Source organism: Miniopterus schreibersii (genome assembly GCF_964146895.1).
Source record: "Miniopterus schreibersii genome assembly, chromosome: 2".
Classification (NCBI taxonomy): domain Eukaryota; kingdom Metazoa; phylum Chordata; class Mammalia; order Chiroptera; family Miniopteridae; genus Miniopterus; species Miniopterus schreibersii.
In genome coordinates, this window is record NC_138102.1 from 101,094,000 (window position 1) to 101,112,804 (window position 18,805).

The 18,805-nt window shown below is 43.6% G+C and overlaps 1 protein-coding gene across 1 annotated transcript in view; it reads left to right on the top strand.

The window, feature by feature from the left end:
• FLT1 (fms related receptor tyrosine kinase 1) overlaps positions 1-18,805 on the top strand; it is a 178,879-nt gene that overhangs the window by 140,354 nt on the left and 19,720 nt on the right. Inside the window, exons 17-22 of the mRNA XM_081130787.1 lie at positions 3,735-3,867; positions 8,778-8,882; positions 12,043-12,156; positions 13,830-13,918; positions 17,613-17,769; positions 18,201-18,298. Coding sequence (XP_080986913.1) covers positions 3,735-3,867; positions 8,778-8,882; positions 12,043-12,156; positions 13,830-13,918; positions 17,613-17,769; positions 18,201-18,298 — 696 coding nt within the window. The remainder of the gene's footprint in view (positions 1-3,734; positions 3,868-8,777; positions 8,883-12,042; positions 12,157-13,829; positions 13,919-17,612; positions 17,770-18,200; positions 18,299-18,805) is intronic.

The following is an 18,805-nucleotide window of genomic DNA, read 5'->3' on the forward strand; positions in this document are numbered from 1 at the left end:
TTCTGCTAAGAAACAAAAAGAAAAAAGAAAAAGAAAGGCCCATCTCTGACTCTCTCACAGACATGCAATGCTTTGCCCAACTCACTAAGCCCATGATCAGATTCAGTTCTTTAGCGGGGTTCAGGCTGGAATTCAGGACATCAGGTTTCTATAATTCTGCCTATAGCATGACTTGCTTCTTTGAAGTTTAATGGGGAAAGAGCCAACACTCATTCATTCATTTATGCCTCAAATATTTACTGTGTGCCTGCTCTATGCAGAGTGCCAAGCCAATGGAGAGCAAATCTGCTGTGTGCAGTCTAGGGCCTTAATCAAGTACACAGACAAATACCAAGTGTAACTATAGTGAGTTGACTAAAAAATGCATAAGAGGGGTGGTCAGGCAAAGAAGGAGGGGAAAGAGTTGCAGGCAGAGAGGAGCATGTATGAGGCTGGGGCAAGGCAGAGGGACACCATGAGAATGAGTGGCTGACAGAAGGCCAATGTGGTCACAGTGGGGGAAACAAGGCATGAAGTGCAGCCGGAGAGGAGAGGAAAGGCTGCGATGCCTGACCAGGCAGGGCTTTAGGCTATAGGAAGGAATTTAGTCTGTCTTCTAGAAGCAACAGGAAGTCTTGGGACAGGGAGAAGGGATGTGGAGCAAAGGTAGGCAATTATAAGTGTGAGAAATTTGTGTTTGCAAAGATTATTTTGGCTGCTGCGAGGAGAATGGGCCAGGCGGCACCTAGCAGAAGACTTGACAGTAGTCCAAGGTAGAAATGATGGTAGCTCAGTCTAAATGATTAGAGCCAAGAGATATTTAGGAGGCAAAATCAAGAAAACTTGAGAAATGTGCCAAAGAAGCCCACTCAGTGTCTAGAAATTTGTTAGCCCTTATTAATGTACCACGCCTGCAGGAAGCTCTTTATGTAGCATCTCAGTTAATCCTTCAAAAAATGTAGAGGTAAATGTATTACTATTACCATTTTATAGAGAGGGAAACTGAGGCTCAGGGAATTAAAGCAACTTGTCCAAAGTCACTAATTAGAGTTGCAGCTGAGTTCTGAAGCCAGGTTGTTTGACCTTAAGACTGGATATTCAAAACCAATAATGTGTACTTGACAGTGTTAGTATGAGAGGCAAGGCCAGCAGCCATCCTCTAAAATGAATATGCAACATTGGGTTTTTGCTATATGGCGCGCCTGGTTGAGACAGGACAATTCAGGCCACCACTTTAGAAGGAACAGGTCAAACAATCACATTTGGAACAGGAGACACATCATATAGGGAAAGGGATCTAACAAAAGAAAAACTTGCCAAATCTATGAGGGAGGTACGGAGACTATAGGAGTTCAAAAAAGGAGAGCGGGAGAAACAACTTCGGAGAAAGAAAAGTGTAGAGACAGACTTTAAAGGTCGTGGCTGGAAGCAACGAAGCAGAAAAACACAGCACCCTTCCCTTCCTTCCCACTCCCCAGATTAGGGAAGGAGTCCAGCTACTTTGCCTATAGGAGCAGAGTGAAAATAACACTGGAAAGGCAACTTGGGGGACTAAATTGAGTGGGTCTCTTGTATTTCTAAAAAGATCTATGAAATTTTGATGTCAATAAGAAAGGATGAGAGCAAGTAAGAGAATGCCTATGAAATCTGATGAGTGATTGGTTGTGGAAGGCAAAAGGGAAAAGGCATCAAAAACTATCTCCACGTGGCTACTCTGACAGTGCAAATTCCTCACTGATAGAGACTTAATGTTTTTATCTCCACCCTGCGTGTTATAATTACAGACAGCATTTATTGATGCTTAACTGTACACCAGGCCCTGTTTTAACAGCTTTACATGGATTATTTCATTTGATATTCACATCAACCCTATGAGATAAGAGCCACCATTATCACTATTTTACAGATAAGGGAGACTAGGCTTGGAAAGGTTAAGCAGTTTGCCCATTGTTATGTGCTAGTCAAAGTTGAGCTTGCTTCAGATCCAGGCATCAGCCTCAAAGTCTGGGCTCTGAAGCGCTTAGCTGTGCAATTTTCATGACAAGTACCTAGTAGCTGCTCAGTTTTAATGTCAACTAAAAGAGTAAATATTTGTCAACTAAGATTCTACTATCATACTCTCCTCAAAGCCCTTACTTAAGATTTTTTGTGTGTTTTTCCCCTAGTGTTTCCTCTAATCTGCCTTATTGAGATAAACCATAAAATTCCACAGGTGCCACATGGGGAGATTGTCTTCCATTGCCTGCTCCCCAGCTTCTATCACACCACTGCCAACCCCTGCTAGCATCCTGCAGAACTCAAGGTGTCCCCTGCCAGTCTCAGCAATCCTATGCTCTCTGAAGACTGGAGATTGCTTCTCATAGCCTTGGCTGTGTTGGACATTGAAAAGTTTAGTCATAAAACTGACTCCAGCAGCTTCTCTAAGGAACACCCCGCACCCTGTCATAGGAATTTTTACTCCTCTGTGGTCTTACTGACTCGCCAGTGTCTGACAGACTGGGCCCGTGCAGTGTAACACCAGGGGCAAATGCAGTCTGTGACAAACGTGCTCCCTATCTTTCTGTTATCCATTCTTTATGGAGGCCAGGCAAATCTTTCTGCCTTGAGCTATTTGTCACACATTTTAGTGATAATTTTTGTGAGAAAGAGACTGATTGCAAGTGATGGATGAGGTGAGTTGTGACAGCCCAGAACAGGGTGAGTAAGGGCTGAAGAATGTGGGTGGGTGTGAAATGGTGAGTATGGAGAGGTTGTCTTCTCTACTGAACTCTGATCTGGTTGAGGGAAAGGCACTGACAGGAAGGACCCTAAAACTCATTTAAATGAAGTTTACATAACTCTGGCAAGAGTTATCAAAACCCACCTTATATGGGTAACATACTTCCTTTCTGTCCTGTCCACAGGGATGCAGTCAATTCTACAATTAACTAACAGGAAATACACCCATGGAAATGAATCTAGACACTAAATGTAAATCCAGTTATTTATGATCTGAAATAAAGGGTATTTTCTGGGCTAGATTTGCATTACTAAGATAAAACAAGCACTTAAAGGCAGATGTCAGCCTATGGTCAGGAACTTGGAAGGAATGTTGCTATGTGTCTTACTCCTTGGTGTTTGAAATAATGAACTTCTATTTCTTACTGAAGGCAAATCCTATTCTGCTCTCACTGATGGACTCTATAGACTTTTCAGGCAGCCGCAGTAGCTAAGTGGCCAGGCATTCTGAGTATATTTAAACACTTCATATGAAATGTACCTCTAGGCTGTCCCAGGGAGGGACCCTGTGCTTTCTTTGCCACCTCTGGCCTTTCTTACAAATGTAGAAAAGCCACAATCATGGGCCCCACTGTCAGCCCATCTGTAATGTGTGTTCCTGCTTACACAGAATGGCCATGGAAAGCTATTTTTAGTCATTGTGTGGAGTGATTTTATTTAAATGCTTTCCATTTTTTAGAGGACTATCATATTCTAATTGTTTAAGAATAAGCAATAAGGTTGCTGGAGAATCTGAGGGCATTTTATCTGTAATGGTACTACAGCAATGCAGGGCGGGAACAGCAAAGGCTGTTTCATAGACATCGTATGCTCAGGTGTGATGTGCACATGTGTATGCCAAGGGGTACTTTTCTGTACCCAACCATATGGTTTTAACCAAATGAACCAAAATAGCAGCAGATAGTGTTTTAATTGGATATCAGGGGGTTTTAAAGTTGTTCCTTCATTGATGACTTTGAGATATCTTTCTTTCTCAGTCTTCTTCTGAAATAAAGACTGACTACCTATCAATTATAATGGACCCAGACGAAGTTCCCCTGGATGAGCAGTGTGAGCGGCTCCCATATGATGCCAGCAAGTGGGAGTTTGCTCGGGAGAGACTTAAACTGGGTAATGTATTTGTTCAACAGATTCCTAAACTCATACTGAGCACCTACTACATACAAAAGACTGTGTTGAAGAATGCAAAAGTAGGCTAGACTCAGGATTCCACCCTCTGGCAGTTCACAGCCGAGCAAGGGAGATATACACAGAGGTGTATGAGTCTGTGAGAATGCTGACAGGACAGTTCAGGGACAAGGAGCACCTGTTCATTCTTCCAACAGTTACCAAGCCCTTCTCTGAGCAGGAGACACAAAGGTATTTAAGTCTCTTCCCTCTAAGGAAATCGCCTTAAAAATAGGTAAGTGAAGGGAAAGGAGAGGAGATTAGTTCCATCAGGAGCCTTACAAGTACAGGCACTCTTAAATAATGACATTTTTGAGTTAGAAATTTATGACCTGGAACACAATTCAGGATGATGAGGAACAGTAAAATCACTCGGTGAAAGAGCTAGTACTCTTCGAGGTTGTGAATCAAACACTGCTCCGCACAGATCCACCAATTATATACTTTCAATTTCCCTGGGTATTCAAAATGTCCAGACAGAGAAGAAAATTCTAGGGGGTCACTTAAGTTTCACTTTTGAAGAGCAAGGACTGTTATTTTCCAGGTAATACAGATGCTGTAAACACCAGGCAAATGTGCTTTCCCTCAGCTTACCCCCAAGTTCCTCTAGCTTAGACATCACAGTGCAAACTAATTTCCAGTCCAGTTGTTACAAAACAATGAGAGCCTCAATTACTCCCACCCAAAATACTTAGACTGTGGTGTCTGAAAGTTTTCCACTCACTGCTATGTATGCCAGGGTAGCTGGAACTAGGAAAAGAGATCATGCATCCAGTGTTCCCAGAGCTTGTCACTCTGGGTATAAAGAGCCTGTTAGTCCAAATTCAACGGCACCGCTTCCTCTTCCCCCATCCCCAGACTATACGGATGAAGGTGGAGGTGTGAGGTGACAAGAGGGAAAAATGGCTTTTCTCATTGTCTTGGGCCTTAAAATGATTCCACTTACATTTCTTCCTACATGAGAAAGAGTACTTGGCCCCAAGAGTATGTTCTGTTTGTCTTGGGGAAGAAAATTAGAAATCAGTAAAAAGCTGGAGACACAGATAAAGCCAATAATGGCTGCTGACAGAAAAAAGAAATCAACCAAATTTAGAGTAGTTAAGGGCAGGTGGCACACTAGATGAGTTCCTTCTGCAAGTCTATATATGGCAGCTAGCCCAGCCCCTTCATCGACCTTGGCACGGAATATGGGATAATTTTCCCACAACCATAAGCCATTCTCAGGCCACATTGCTTTCCAGAGTTATTAGTCACAATCAAATATGCTCTTTCCAGGGTATGACACATGAGCTTTCCTCCCATTTCTTCATTCCTTGGCCTAGTGTCACTGTGATCCATAACTCATCGAGGGAGATTGCCAATCCTTCTACCAGAATTCCCCTGGGGCTCTGTGGGTTTAGATAATCCCATTTCAGGAGATTCTCCCCGTTGAAGATCTTTCTCATGGTTCTTTTCCTTCCCAGTTGCCAGATGCTATGATTTGGCTAGTGTACATGTGAGTGTCTTTGATGGGTAAGAGGAAGTGTATAGCTAGTCAGCTAACAGTCTCAATGCAGAGTGTGGCTGCAAGAGCCAGAGAAATGCTCCTCCTACTAACTTGGGAGCAAAGAGGCCCAAGGTGTCTTTGTTTTTTAGCCAAATAAATGACAAAAAGAAACCTGAAGCAGTGCCTGGCAAGTGAAAGTAACCAAGATTATGTCTGGATGGATGGAAAAAGGCAGGTTTGATGGGCAGAGTTACAGAGGGGTTATAAATGTAGAGAAAAGCACAGACCAAGCTGCTTCTGATCTCAGCTGTCTGCACTCTGTGGGTTTCTCTCAGCCTTGGTGAGAGAAGTCAGGTTTACAGTACCTGATAGATACAATTGGAGTTTGGGTTAAAGGTGTTGCTACCATTGAAATTCCTGAAATCCAATACCTAAAGAAACCTATTTTGTTAGTGATTCCTCATTAAACCTCAGAGAGAATTCCCCTCCTATAAATTTATAAATTTATAAATGTACGACATTGCACCTTTGGAAAATAAAGTCATAATTAGTGAATATGGGAAATAACATAGGGAGTCTGGAAATTGGCAGGTGGATGGTGCCTGGGGCTGGTACTGCCCCTTTGTAAGACTGGCCCTGGGTGCCAGAGCAGGGCTCGGCCGCATGCTGCCATGCACTGTCCCTAGAGCATCCCAGGGACCCGGGCCAGTCGTTCTTGGGAGAAATTCCAATATCCTTTCATTGTATGACAGTGACCTAGCACTTTTCCAAGCTAGTGTGTGGCCTTTAGGTAACACCAAGGAAGATTTTAAGGGGAAAGGAGGATCAAGCCAGGTTAAGTCCTCTGTGACTGGGCTCCCCGGAACTGGAACTGTGGGTCTGCAGAAGGACTCCAGTGCCTCAGATGATTCAAAAGCCCATGCTAATTTCATGCTGTTTTGTGAGGCAGCAGTCAGCTTCCAAGAGAATAAAGGAAAAGACTGAGGGAAGCTAAGTGAGAATGAATGGATTATCGCTGATAGAAGCAAAGTCCCCAAACACTGGTTATAACAAAGTGTGTTGTGATGGCTAAGAAGGGAATGCATGGGGACTCAAGTGCTGAAAGAAAACGATTCCATCTGCCCCAAACAAGCGAGAGTCTGCAGTATGTGGAGAGGTGTCCCAAAACAGAGATTATCTTACTATTTCTCAGGCTCAGGACACTTTTCATATTAGATGGTAGAAGGCACTTCAAAAGCAAAATGTCATTCTTTTACTCTAAAAAAGCAAGGAATAGTCTGCGACCAAATGCATCATCTTTCACACGTCTGGAGAAGGTATCTGCCAGTGCCCTTCCCATACATGATCTCCACATCCAGCACCTTCAGGGGCCACTCAAGGCTCTTCTATTTAAACCAACATTCCCCATGCTGGTCTATATCTTGGACAATTTAATCTGAAGGAAGCACTGACAACATTGCACCCCGTGGCATGTGCTCTGGTAGGAACAATCTCGGTCAGTCACTACAGGTACATGTGTGACCACAGGAAAGGCATATGAAGTCACCAGTGTTCCCCTCCTGATGCAGAGTGCATCCCCATAAGATAGATGCAGAGAACACTACAGAGAGGCTCGTATGATTCTGTTGGTAACTGAACTCTTCCCATGTCCTAACTGGATGCCTAGTGGGGTTGGTAATGGAAGTTATGAAGCAGAGGCAGGGTGAAGACATCTTTGTTACTGAGTAGTTGTGCATGAAAGTATAAAGGTTTTAATATGATGAAGAAGCAGAAAAGCCTGGATATAAACTTTACAAGAATCTTAAAAAAACATCAAACAACTATATCCTTTGGGGGAAGGGATTGGAGTATGAGGGAGGGAGGGAGGGAGGGAGGGAGGGAGGGAGGGAGGGAGGGAGGGAGGGAGGGAGGGAGGGAGGGAGGGAGGGATGGCCAACTGAAGGCTTGTTATCAGAACAGTCTCAGAATGAGGACTTGGTTCAGAGAGACGGTGTTGTGTTAAATCAACACTCTAACTACTGGGACTTAACTTTTGACCAGAGGCATTTTGTTAGCTCTTCCCCCCAGAACCAAGTAAGAGTGACTTCTTTGGCTCACTGCTTTTGCCATATCATGCTTGAGGTGTACTATTTCTCTAGGTTCTATTTAGCTACCTACTTCCTAATGGTTCAAAAGGAAGTCCCCTAATATAAAGGTAGCCAAGGTTTTCCAGGGGATGCCTTCCTCACAGAGCATCACTCTCAAGGTTTCCATCTCATGGGTCCCTCTAGTTACCCAGGATGTATGAGACTTGCTTTGAGTATCTCACAAATTCCCACATGCTACTGTTCATTCTGCACTAATATACAGCAGACCTATGCACCAGGTACTAGGCTAGATTCAGACATGGTCATTGCTCCTCTCAATCAAGTTGTCTCATGCAAGGGTGAGGAAAGAAACATGTGAATAGTCATTATAGTGCAACATAATGGGTGCCATGAAAGAACCCTTGCTTTGTTATTGCATTTGGCAACCACCATTCTGTGGCTGAAACAAATTACTCCCAGTGGTTGATAGGCTCATGTGCTGAACATGAAGACGTTAGAAATACTGGTACTATTTTGCCTGGTAAAGGAGTCAGAGAAATGAGTTAGTGGTTTTTTTTTAATGTTTTATTTTATTTTATTGATTTTAGAAAGAGAGGAAGGCAGAGGGAGAGAGAGAGAAACATCAATGTGAGAGAGAAACGGATGAGTTGCCTCCAGCACACACTCCAACTGGGGATCAAGTCTGCAACCTTCACATGTGCCCTGACTAGGAATCAAACCGACGACCTTTTAGTGCATGGGACAACGCTCAACCAACTGAGCCACACCGGCCAGGGCAGTGGGGTTTGTTTTATCTATGAAGCATTCTTGTAACCAACAGCAATAACTACCATTCTGTTTCTCCCTTTCTGCTGAAAATAGATCAGAAGAAATGACCCTAAGTGCCAAGAAAAGTGGCCTGGGTTAAACACAGGGAAACATTCTTGTTAATGATGTTATTAAACAATGGAAGAGACTACCCAGGATTTGGTGGCCTCTCCCTTCCAGGAGGATTTTGTGAAAGGGAAACTGGCCGTCTGCATGAACCAAAGGCCTTCTAGGGGCCCAGCATAGCTGTGAAGAATGAGGGTGCCTCAGAAGCACAGTGAAGAGTTGGAAAGAAGATACTCCAGAAATGTCCCTTACTTTGACTCTTTTGGGGTCAGTTCATTAGAGATTCCATTCAAAGCTACATGTGCCTCACATATACACATAGGGAAAATGTCACTTTCCTTCCTGAAAAAGACTTAAACTCATCCTACTGGCTTGACAAACAAATCAATGTATTCTTTTCATTATAGGGAAATCACTTGGAAGAGGGGCTTTTGGAAAAGTGGTACAAGCATCTGCATTTGGCATTAAGAAATCACCCACATGCCGGACTGTGGCTGTAAAAATGCTAAAAGGTATGAACACTGTAGTTTGGCTTTCAACTGACCCTATTACAGTTCCTAAATGTTGCTATAAGTTGGATGTGGCCTAGGAACAGATACAAGCTAATTCTGCTCTGGTCATACAACTTTCTTCTACTGTTAGAAGCTCCTTGACTTCAGGAGTTTTCAATTAGGCCAGAGAGAGTTCAGAATAAACCTTGTAAATGAAACAATCAGCATCATCCATGGGAAGACAATTTCTGTCACCTAGAAGATATTTCTCCTACCACATCTAGACTCTCAGGGACTTAAGCCATGGTAACCACAGGTTCAAAATTTTTTGAAATGATCCACTATGACATTATAATGGGAATTCAGCTGTACATCATAAATCCCAAAGGCTTAGCTGGGGCTTGACCTAACCATAAGGTAAAACTATGAAACTAAAACAAGTGAGATGACCAAGACCCTAAACTAATTAATACTGTCAAGTCCCAACCATAAACCTTTTTCTGTTTAGAAGTTAAAACAACAAATTATCTTTCTAGTGTGAAGTGCCAAATCACATAGGGATGTATGACCATTGCCATAAGACAGACTGAAAGTGAAAATTATGTAAACCAAACAAATCACAACTCATAGGTCCTTTAAAGTTTAAAAACTAATTCATTTCCTCATTTATGATGGAATTTTCATTTTACTTCAATGCATTTTAAGGTCCCCAAACCAAAAGAAACTAAAATCCCAAAGGGCAGTTTTCAGCTTTCCAAAGTCTCCAATATATTGACAGGGGATTTTGAGGCACAGGAAGCTATGCAACCAGCTAAGCAGGTACCTAGCAAAAGCTTCAGGAGAAAAAGGGCCATTTGCTTAGGGAGACTTCAAAGCTCCTTATCTTCTCCCAGCCCTGACCATCATTGCCAAAGTATCATGTAGAGGCATTTTCCACCTCAAAAGGCTGTCCTTTTCAAAGGAAAGCTTTGATAAAACTCTACAAAGAATCTGACAGTTCTACTCTGAAAGTAGCCAGGAAAGGAGTTTTGCATCCACAAGTCAGGACTTCTGTTCAAGGCGGACTACCCAGACAATGGAGGCATTTCTGTGAGAATACCTCCACTGCACACACCACTCTCCACACTCCCACCCCAGATTCTGAAGACAAGAGGCATCAACATGTCTTCTTTGTGAGAAAGCACCAGACTAAGAACTTTAATATATTAGGTTGAACCACTTGAAATCATTTTTCTTATTTTTCTCTCTACAGCCTTGTGAGGTAGATAGTATTCCAGTTTGCAAATGAAGAAGTAGGCCCAGAAATATTCAATAGCCTCTGCAAGGCCACACAGCTCCCCAGTGTAAGAGTTTGCGTGCAAGTCTTGTAGCTTCGAGGGCAGTGCTCTTTCCCCCACACCACAGTGCTACCAAAGAGGTGCTGACCGCCTCCTGGAAATGGCTCATCGTTCCAAAATCCTGAAATTGATGCTGGCCTGTGTTCTGGAGGCAATCTAGTGTCCAACCTTGAGATACGCAAATTAAATCTGGAAGCATCTGCTTCCTCAGCTGGTACCGTTTCCCTGCTTACTACCACACTCTGTCTCTGGGAGAGGCAAGTGGGCTGTGCTAAAGGGGTATAAATGCACGAAGGGATTGATGAGTTTGAGGAGGGAAATTCTGAGCTGAGAGTTTGTAAAGGCCCAAAGAATCTACTCTTTGTAATACAGAAATAGTGCTCGTAATATCTTTATAAATGCTTATCTTTTTTAAGCCACCAGCCTTGGTTGGAAAAGACTGCCAAATCATGCACTGTACAAAATTCCTAAAAACCATTTTCATTCAGCTTTCTTGTTTTTAAATTGGTTGGCCATCTGTTTTTAGGAAAAACTGGAAAGGCAGAACGTCAAACAAAGGCCATGAGACAGAAGCTCTTTTAAAGTGCCCTTAAGCAAAACCTTTAACCTTTTGGGGTCTTGTGCCCATGTCTTAAATGAGAAAAGTAATCACATTGTTTATTTAGCTAACAAATATTTGTTAAGAATCTTCTGTGAGCCAATCACAGCCTCATTGGGAGGCTTCCAAAGTTTATCTAGTTATTATTAAAAAATGATTTGTGCTTATGAAATACCATGTTGGTATCTACCACAATGTTAAATGCACATCCTTTGACCCATTCCAGGATTATCTTACTGAATGCTTGCACATGTGTACAAAGATTACAGGCTGTCTCTTACAGCATTATTTGTAATGGCAAAAACAAAAAACTGTAGACAATCTAAATGTTAGGAATGCCATAAACCAATTAAAGAGTCTCTGACATATTAAAAAGGAAGAAAAACAAATTATACATATATCTCATCCCATTTATGTATCACTCATTTATGTAAATTAAAAAAATACCTTTGAAAGATCTGAAATTCTAAAAGATTAACAGTGGTTACTTCTACAGAGTTAAAGTGGGCTGGAGTGGCTTTCACTTTTTACTCTATATACATAATACTGTTGAAATATTTTACAGCAAGATTATATGGCTTTTTTATTTATAAAAATAACTTAAAATATTTAAATGCCTTAGAAATCAACCAATAAAAACAGACGGAACAAACTTAATTTAGGCTTTAGACTGCTAATTCTTAGACTGCTGTTGTTTATCTCTGAGAATGAAATTGAAGTCAGATGCTTACGGATCCTCACAACTTGAGATAACCCTGTGGACTCCAGGGTGGAAAGGTTACAGGGAGAAAATAACACATTGCAAAGATGTTTACAGAAGTGGCCATTCCACTCTTGCAGGTTCTTGTGCTCTTCTTTGTAACACCTCAAAAAGGGGAAAATTGAGAAAAAGAGGTAAGAACATCCCTGCCTGGAAGGTTCTCGCCGTGCCTGGTTCCGATAGAGGCCCTTTCACAAGGTGCGCCGCTCTGAGTCAGCGCATTGCTGAGCAGGACTAGGGCCACGGAGAGGAAATGTGCAGTGACTAACCCCACCGCCACTCTGGGCCTTACTGTAATCAAAAGGATGTTGGCTCAGGAGGGTGGAAGTAATGAAAACAGTCTAGAGACCCGGCCTTTCTGCAGAATGTGGGGAAGTTAATGAAGCAACAGGCTGAGCACGACAAACATGGAGGGCAGGACTGCCGCTTCCGGCGGAAAGAACTTCATTGTCCTGTCGCTTTGACTCTTCCTTGCTTCTCACACAGAGGGGGCCACGGCCAGCGAGTACAAAGCTCTGATGACTGAGCTCAAGATCTTGACCCACATTGGCCACCACCTGAATGTAGTCAACCTGCTGGGCGCCTGCACCAAGCAAGGAGGTAAATGAGAAGGGACGGCCCTGGTCCATCTCCCGGTTCACACGCAGAAAGCAGAGTTTCCAACATACAGCTTCTTCTCCCCACCCCCACCCCCCCTCACCTGCTGGAAATGGTCTCTCCATGGTTCCAGAAGAAACAGTTTTTCCATTTATAAAAGGGGGGTCCCATCCAAGAAATGCTTTCCCTGTACAATTAATTTAAAGGTTCCAAAGAGAAGGACAGCCAAGCACTAACCTTTCCGTAGGGGAGGAGAGAAAGTCTTCAGGAACACTCATTCCTCTGGGCGAAGTTTCAAAGGAAACGTGTAACCTTCTGTGCATTTACCCCAGCTCTGGTCACACTCCGGCTCTGTCACAGTCACCATCAAAACTGACCAGGGCTAATCAGAGAGCCCACTCCGTCTGTGCCTCTGAGCTTGGTGTAGCGGGCTCCTGCGTGGAGCCCCTCCTGAGGGCAAGGAATGCGGGACCCCAGGCAGGCAGCCGAGATCGTAGACTCCTCTTGGGTGGTGGGGAGACACCACCTGTGGAAGCAGCTTCCCGTTGTGCAACCTGGAGGGAAGAGGAGGTGCTGTCACGATTTCTAACATGCACTTTTAAATCAGCAAAGCCCTGACAGACACAGAACACCCCTCTCCTGAGCAGGGCCCGGCCTCTGTGAGCCGGGAAGAACTGGGGAGCCTGTGCCCTTGGGCTCAGAGACTCCGAGCAGCGGAGGCTCCCGGCGTGCCCTAGGCAACAGCCACCTGGAGCAGCGCGGGGATCACTCCCGCTTTGACCCGGAACCGGAAGTTGTTCTTCCCTGCGGGTCCCGTACTGCCCCGACCAGTGGCGGAAGCCCTGAGAGGTACAGGCGCCCGATGAGGCGAAGCAGCTTTCGGGGCACCACGCACGCGGGACCGACTGGCAGCTTGGGTTTTTTCTTTTCTTCCCAACCCTCTTGCTTCCTTTTAACCAGGAGTCTGCAAACCATGGGGCCAGCCTGTGAGCTTAATTTGGCCTTTTTAAATAGTTGGGGGGAAGACTCAAAAGAAGAATATATGACGTGAGAATTATATGAAATTCAAATGTATATGTTCATAAAGTTTTATTGGAGCACAGTCACTCATTTGATTATATTGTCGTTTATGGCTGCTTTTCACACTAGAAAGGCAGGATTGAGCTGTATGGCCTCCAAAGCCTAAAATATTTACCCTCCTTTACAAAAGTTTGCCAGCCCCTTATAAGCCCCAAGGCAAACTGTGTGCAGACACCCTCAGCTGGCTGGAGACAGACGGGACGGACAGAACCAGTCTATTTTCTGCACTGGAAGGGAGGAGCTGCTTGACAGTGCTGGGGTTGAAGTGACAATATCTTGAGGCCCCTCTACTCACTAGGGTCTGGCTAAGCAGCAGAGAAGGTGGCTGGCAGTTACAGGTAGAGCCCTGGCATCGGCCCCTCCCCTCTTCAAAGTTCTTTCTTTCTCCTCTTTTCTCTTTTTTCTGCTTCTCCCCACTCTCAACCCCCAGTTGTCTCCTATTCCTTTTGAATGTTTTAATTGAAAAAACTCCCCTAAGTTGCATCCCTAGACCCCACTAATATAAAGACAAGTTGGTTTGAGGTTTCTCGGGCCACTGAAGGCTGGCAAGTGGCTGACCCGGGTGGTGTCCTGAGCATGTGTTGTTTTGGCTGCAGGGCCTCTGATGGTGATCGTTGAGTACTGCAAATATGGAAATCTATCCAACTACCTCAAGAGCAAACGAGACTTATTCTTTCTCAACAAGGTAAGGAATTGGCAGCCCCTTCTGGTAAGGAATTGGATGTTTTTAAAGATAGCAATGACTTTCCATTTAGGCTATAGCCACATAAGGCATGAGAAACCTATATTTTTTCCATTAATGACTAAGCTTAAAACTCAATGTCTGCTTTTCCCTCCTTTTTAAAAATTTCCTTCCATGCTAATATGTCACACTCTTTTTGTGGATAGCACAGAGAATATTTGATCCTACTGTATGCAGCAATAATTAAGGGTTAAAATTTACTAGCCATCTATCTAAATACCTATCAGATCATCTTGATAACTTTAGCTCTCTCTCTCCTTCTTCCCCTCCCTCTCTCTTCTCAGATGTACACAGACACACACAAATCACTTAGTCACTTGTTGTTTAAAAGATGATAGCAAGTGTAATTGTCTCCATTAATTTCTCTAATAAAATTAGAGAAATTAAGGACTCAATGAATCGAGTGACTTTACAGTCAACAATAGCCCAAGAAATCATTTTCTTTCCTTCCCCACACCCTCACCACCAGTCACCACTACACATGCACTGAACCAGCCTTATCCACTAAAATAAAGCCATGTAATAAAAAGAACACAAGGGTCCAAGTTCTCAAGGTAAACCAAGGTTTTTTTGTGTGTGTTTTTTTATCCTCACCCAAGGATATTTTTCCATTGCTTTTCAGAGAGTGGAAGGGGAGAAGACAGAGAGAGAAACATTGATTGGTTGCCTCCTATATGCACCCCAACCAGGGCCTGGGATCGACCCTGCATCCGAGGTACATTCCATTCGCCAGAATCAAACCTGGGACCTTTCAGTCCAAGGGCCGACGCTCTAACCACTGAACCAAACCAGCTAGGGCCAAACCAAGTTCAAAAGAGATAATTGAATAGAGGAGAAAAGAGTTTAATAAAACTTTGTCAGTGTGACCCATCCCACCAACGTTGTATCCTTCTCTGGTCTGGAGAAGCTTGGGAGACAATGATTCGACATTATTAACTGATAATTAGCAGTGTTGGTGATGAATCCATGTAGTGTGGTGGTTAAGAACTCGGACTCTGCATTCAGACTAACTGTGTTTAAATCCTGTTTCTACTATTCATGAGATCTGGGACCTTGAGCAAGTTATTCATTCTCTTTAAGTTTCAGTTTCTTATTTATTAAATGGAAGTACTACAACCGAACTCATTGTTGAGTTAAATATAGTTAAGCACTCAATGAATGTTAACTATCATCATTATTGACCCACTGAGATAGAAAAAATGGGTGAGTCCAATTGAATGCCACTGATCTGTATGATCTATATAATAGATTAAGTGTCCAAAATCCTTGAATGGTGCCCATTTGTCACATGGGCAAGAGTCATTATGTGGCACATAAGTAAGAACCACTAGACAGCTGGCCCAGTCTCTCCTCTCTTAAACTTTGATCCAACCAAAGACAGAGGTGTTCTTCCAGACTGGCAGCATATATGCAAGGAAGGACATATTTTCCCCAATTTTAAACCATGTCCTCTCATAATTAAATCTTAAAGCTGAACGGGATTTTTGTGACCAACTAGTTCACACTCTCACATTATAGATGTGCCCAGAAAAATCAAATTGGCTTAAGGACACACACCTACCAAGAGATGAAAGAAAGTGCCCAGATCTCTTATCTCCCCTTCCAATGCTTTTTCTGTACACTACCCTGGATAAGGAGAGGGGAAAACACAAGAAGAAGAGGCAAGTGGTGCCCTGAGCTGAGAGCAGCGCAATCTCCCCTCAGTCCTGAAATCCTGGACTGGCTTCAGGAAGAAGTATACCCCAGGGATCAGGGCAGGATGGAACATTTGGGTTCGTGCGTCCTTTGTTTTGAAGAGTTTGCTTCCTTCTCTGGCTATATTTAATGATTTGCCTCCCTGTTGGTGGAGCCTAGTGTTATGTGAAAACACATGGCTGTATTTCATATTTGAAACCTAAAGGAGTATAAAGAGAAGGTGAAGGTAAAACCAAAATACTAAATAGATATGGTACATTCGTTTTCCAAATAAATTCACTGTGTTCTGACAGAGTCCCAAAAGTTCAGTAAGTCAACCTTTATTTAACAGAAACAATTACCAATAAGCAAAGTTGAATATACCATTGATTGAGAGGCAAGAAGAGGGTGAGGGAGCTTGAGTTCTGGTCCTTGGAGACATGCCCAAGGCTGAGACTTCTGAGAAAGTGAGGAAGAAGGCTGCCCAGAGAGCACTGTCCTGGGCCTGAGCTGTGAGTGGGCCGGTGGAGCACTTTGCTGCCCTACACCCTTCCCAGCACTCTTTCTCTGCTGCCTTCTGTCCTGGAGAGGGGCTTGTAAAAAATAAAATTCCAGTCCCCAACTGAGCAGAATCAAGTCTAACTGCCTCAGGGACACACTCTTTACCAGCTCTCAGGTAGGTCACCTGGCAGTGGCTGCTCACTTGGAGACCTGCCTCCCCTCGTGCAGCACAGGAAGGTCTCTTTTTGGGGGGCAGGAGCCTAGTACCTGCCACACTTTCAGAGTTTGTCAGCTGTCCCTCCTGAAGCACTCTCCTCTGTCCTCTGCTTGCTCCCACTGCACCCTCTAGTGGAAGGATCACTCCTATTTTGTGACATTTCTAGGAAAAGCCTAGGAAGGACAGGAAGCCTGGCTAATCCTAACACTGTCACAGTGTGCTGGTAGCTCAGGGGACACCACTGAACCCCCATCCCTCTCGGCCCTGTTTCAGTGTTGCCATCTGGCAGAATTGAACCTAGGTACATGGTCCCATCATGAGGCCACTGGGAGTGCTAAGGTTCTAGATTGTCACAGTTGCTAGATTATTAAATGTGATACAAATCTTTTCTGGTTCCAGATGAACACCCAGACCAACAACTCATTTTTCTATGAGTCAAAGTATAATAAGGTGATAGAGTTTTTCAGATTAGGAAAATGAAACTCAGAAAAGTAAAGTGATTTCCCTAATATTACATCGCTGGCTAATGGAAGAGCCAGATTACACACCACGGCTTAGATGCCAGTCCAGGATGAAAGGTCTTTTCTACCTCTGTTAGGCTCTAACTGTATCTTTGTTTTCATTGGAGGGAAAAAATGTTCATGTTCCCTCCTTTCCTAAGAAAACCATAGAAATTGGTAACTGCCACTCTCTCTTATTACTCCTCATAGGGATTACAAAGTGAGACCCCAAGTTCACTGGGGATGCTTTTCTACCATTCATGTCACCTTTCCCAAGCTGGTGCGTGGAATGGAAAAGTGGTTAATGGCCAAACCTGAGTTCAAGCTTTGCCATTTACTAGCTGCATGTGACTTTGATTACTTGACTTCTCTAAACCTATTTCTTCATGTATAAGCAAGAACTAACTATTTCATGGAATTGTTGGAAAGATTAAATGAGAAAATGTACCTAAAATTTTAATATGTTGGCTCACACAGAGTAAGCTCTCAGTGAGTTCCAGCTGATATTAATACTCCTTTATCCTACCTAAGATGCTGTCTAAAAACCCAGCCAAGAGCAGCATAGACTCCAGAATCCCCGGAGTAGCCAGGTGCCTGGCCACCATAAAGCCTTTGCTGCTAATTTACTATCTGTTTTGTAAAATGGCATTCTCCCAACTCAGGTGATTGCCAGTTTGTGGGACTATCTTCTCCATTTTGGCTCTAGAGCTCCCTTTCATCTGTGTCCTTCTTTGTCTGTTCAAAGGATGCAGCATTACACGTGGAGCCTAAGAAAGAAAAAATGGAGTCAGACGTGGAGCAAGGCAAGAAACAAAGACTAGATAGTGTCACAAGCAGCGAGAGCTTCGCAAGCTCCGGGTTTCAGGAAGATAAAAGTCTGAGTGATGTTGAGGAAGAGGAGGGTAGGTATTAATTCCTTCCTGTCCTACAATGTGAGATATTTTTACAACATACTGCGCATCTCTGAAATTTTTTTCTTATTTATCACCCTAATAAACATCCGTGGGAGACTCGAAGGGGTAATGTCCTGAGGAGATAAGATTTGAATTAAGATTATTTACAGAGTTACTAATTTTGACAGGGAACTCTGTACAATTGTCTCCCCTCAAGCCTGTTTGTCTTAACGGATCATCCCCTACCCCCATGCTTGGGAAAATGGGCTGGAAGCCTGGAAAAATCTCTGATAGTCGTACTGAAACTCAAATGCTCTTGAAAATGAACTCTGATCCACTTGTTGGTTTGTTTTATGTTTTACTAACATTGTTCCAATAAGCTGGGATTTGGCGGAATAACAAGAGTCATTACAAACAGCTACGGTTTTAATGCTTTCCAGATTCTGACGATTTCTACAAGCAGCCCATAACTATGGAAGATCTGATTTCTTACAGTTTTCAAGTGGCCAGAGGCATGGAGTTTTTGTCTTCAAGAAAGGTCAGCCTTGTTCTTTACGGTTGCTCTTCTTTGCCAGGCCTGGACATGTGGACACTCACATGGACAAACACACGCATTGGCTATAAGTCCACTTTTCCTAGTGTTTGCTTATACTTATGTCTTTAAATATAGAGTAAACATCATGACAAATGCCTAAATTTGCTCTGATAGGAGCAAAGAGTTTTGAGAACACCCTAGTCTTAGATTCCATGGAGAATTGAACTCTAGGGGAAAATCTCACGGGACAAAACTGGCCCCCCATTCTCCACGTTGCCCTCCGGCGTGTCTGCAGCGCTGGCCAGAGTCTCAGAATACTCCCCTCCCGGGAGGGCCCTCGCCCAGCCGTGTGGGGCCCTCCTGCGAACTGCAGCTGGAGGATCAAAGTTGGGGGAAGTTTTGCTCACTGAGGGATTTGATTGCAGCTTCGTTGACCAGGATCCTGTGCTGCAAAACAGTAGCAAAGGAGATGCAGACCCTGCCTTGCCTCTTGGGCCTCCAGGGGCCTCT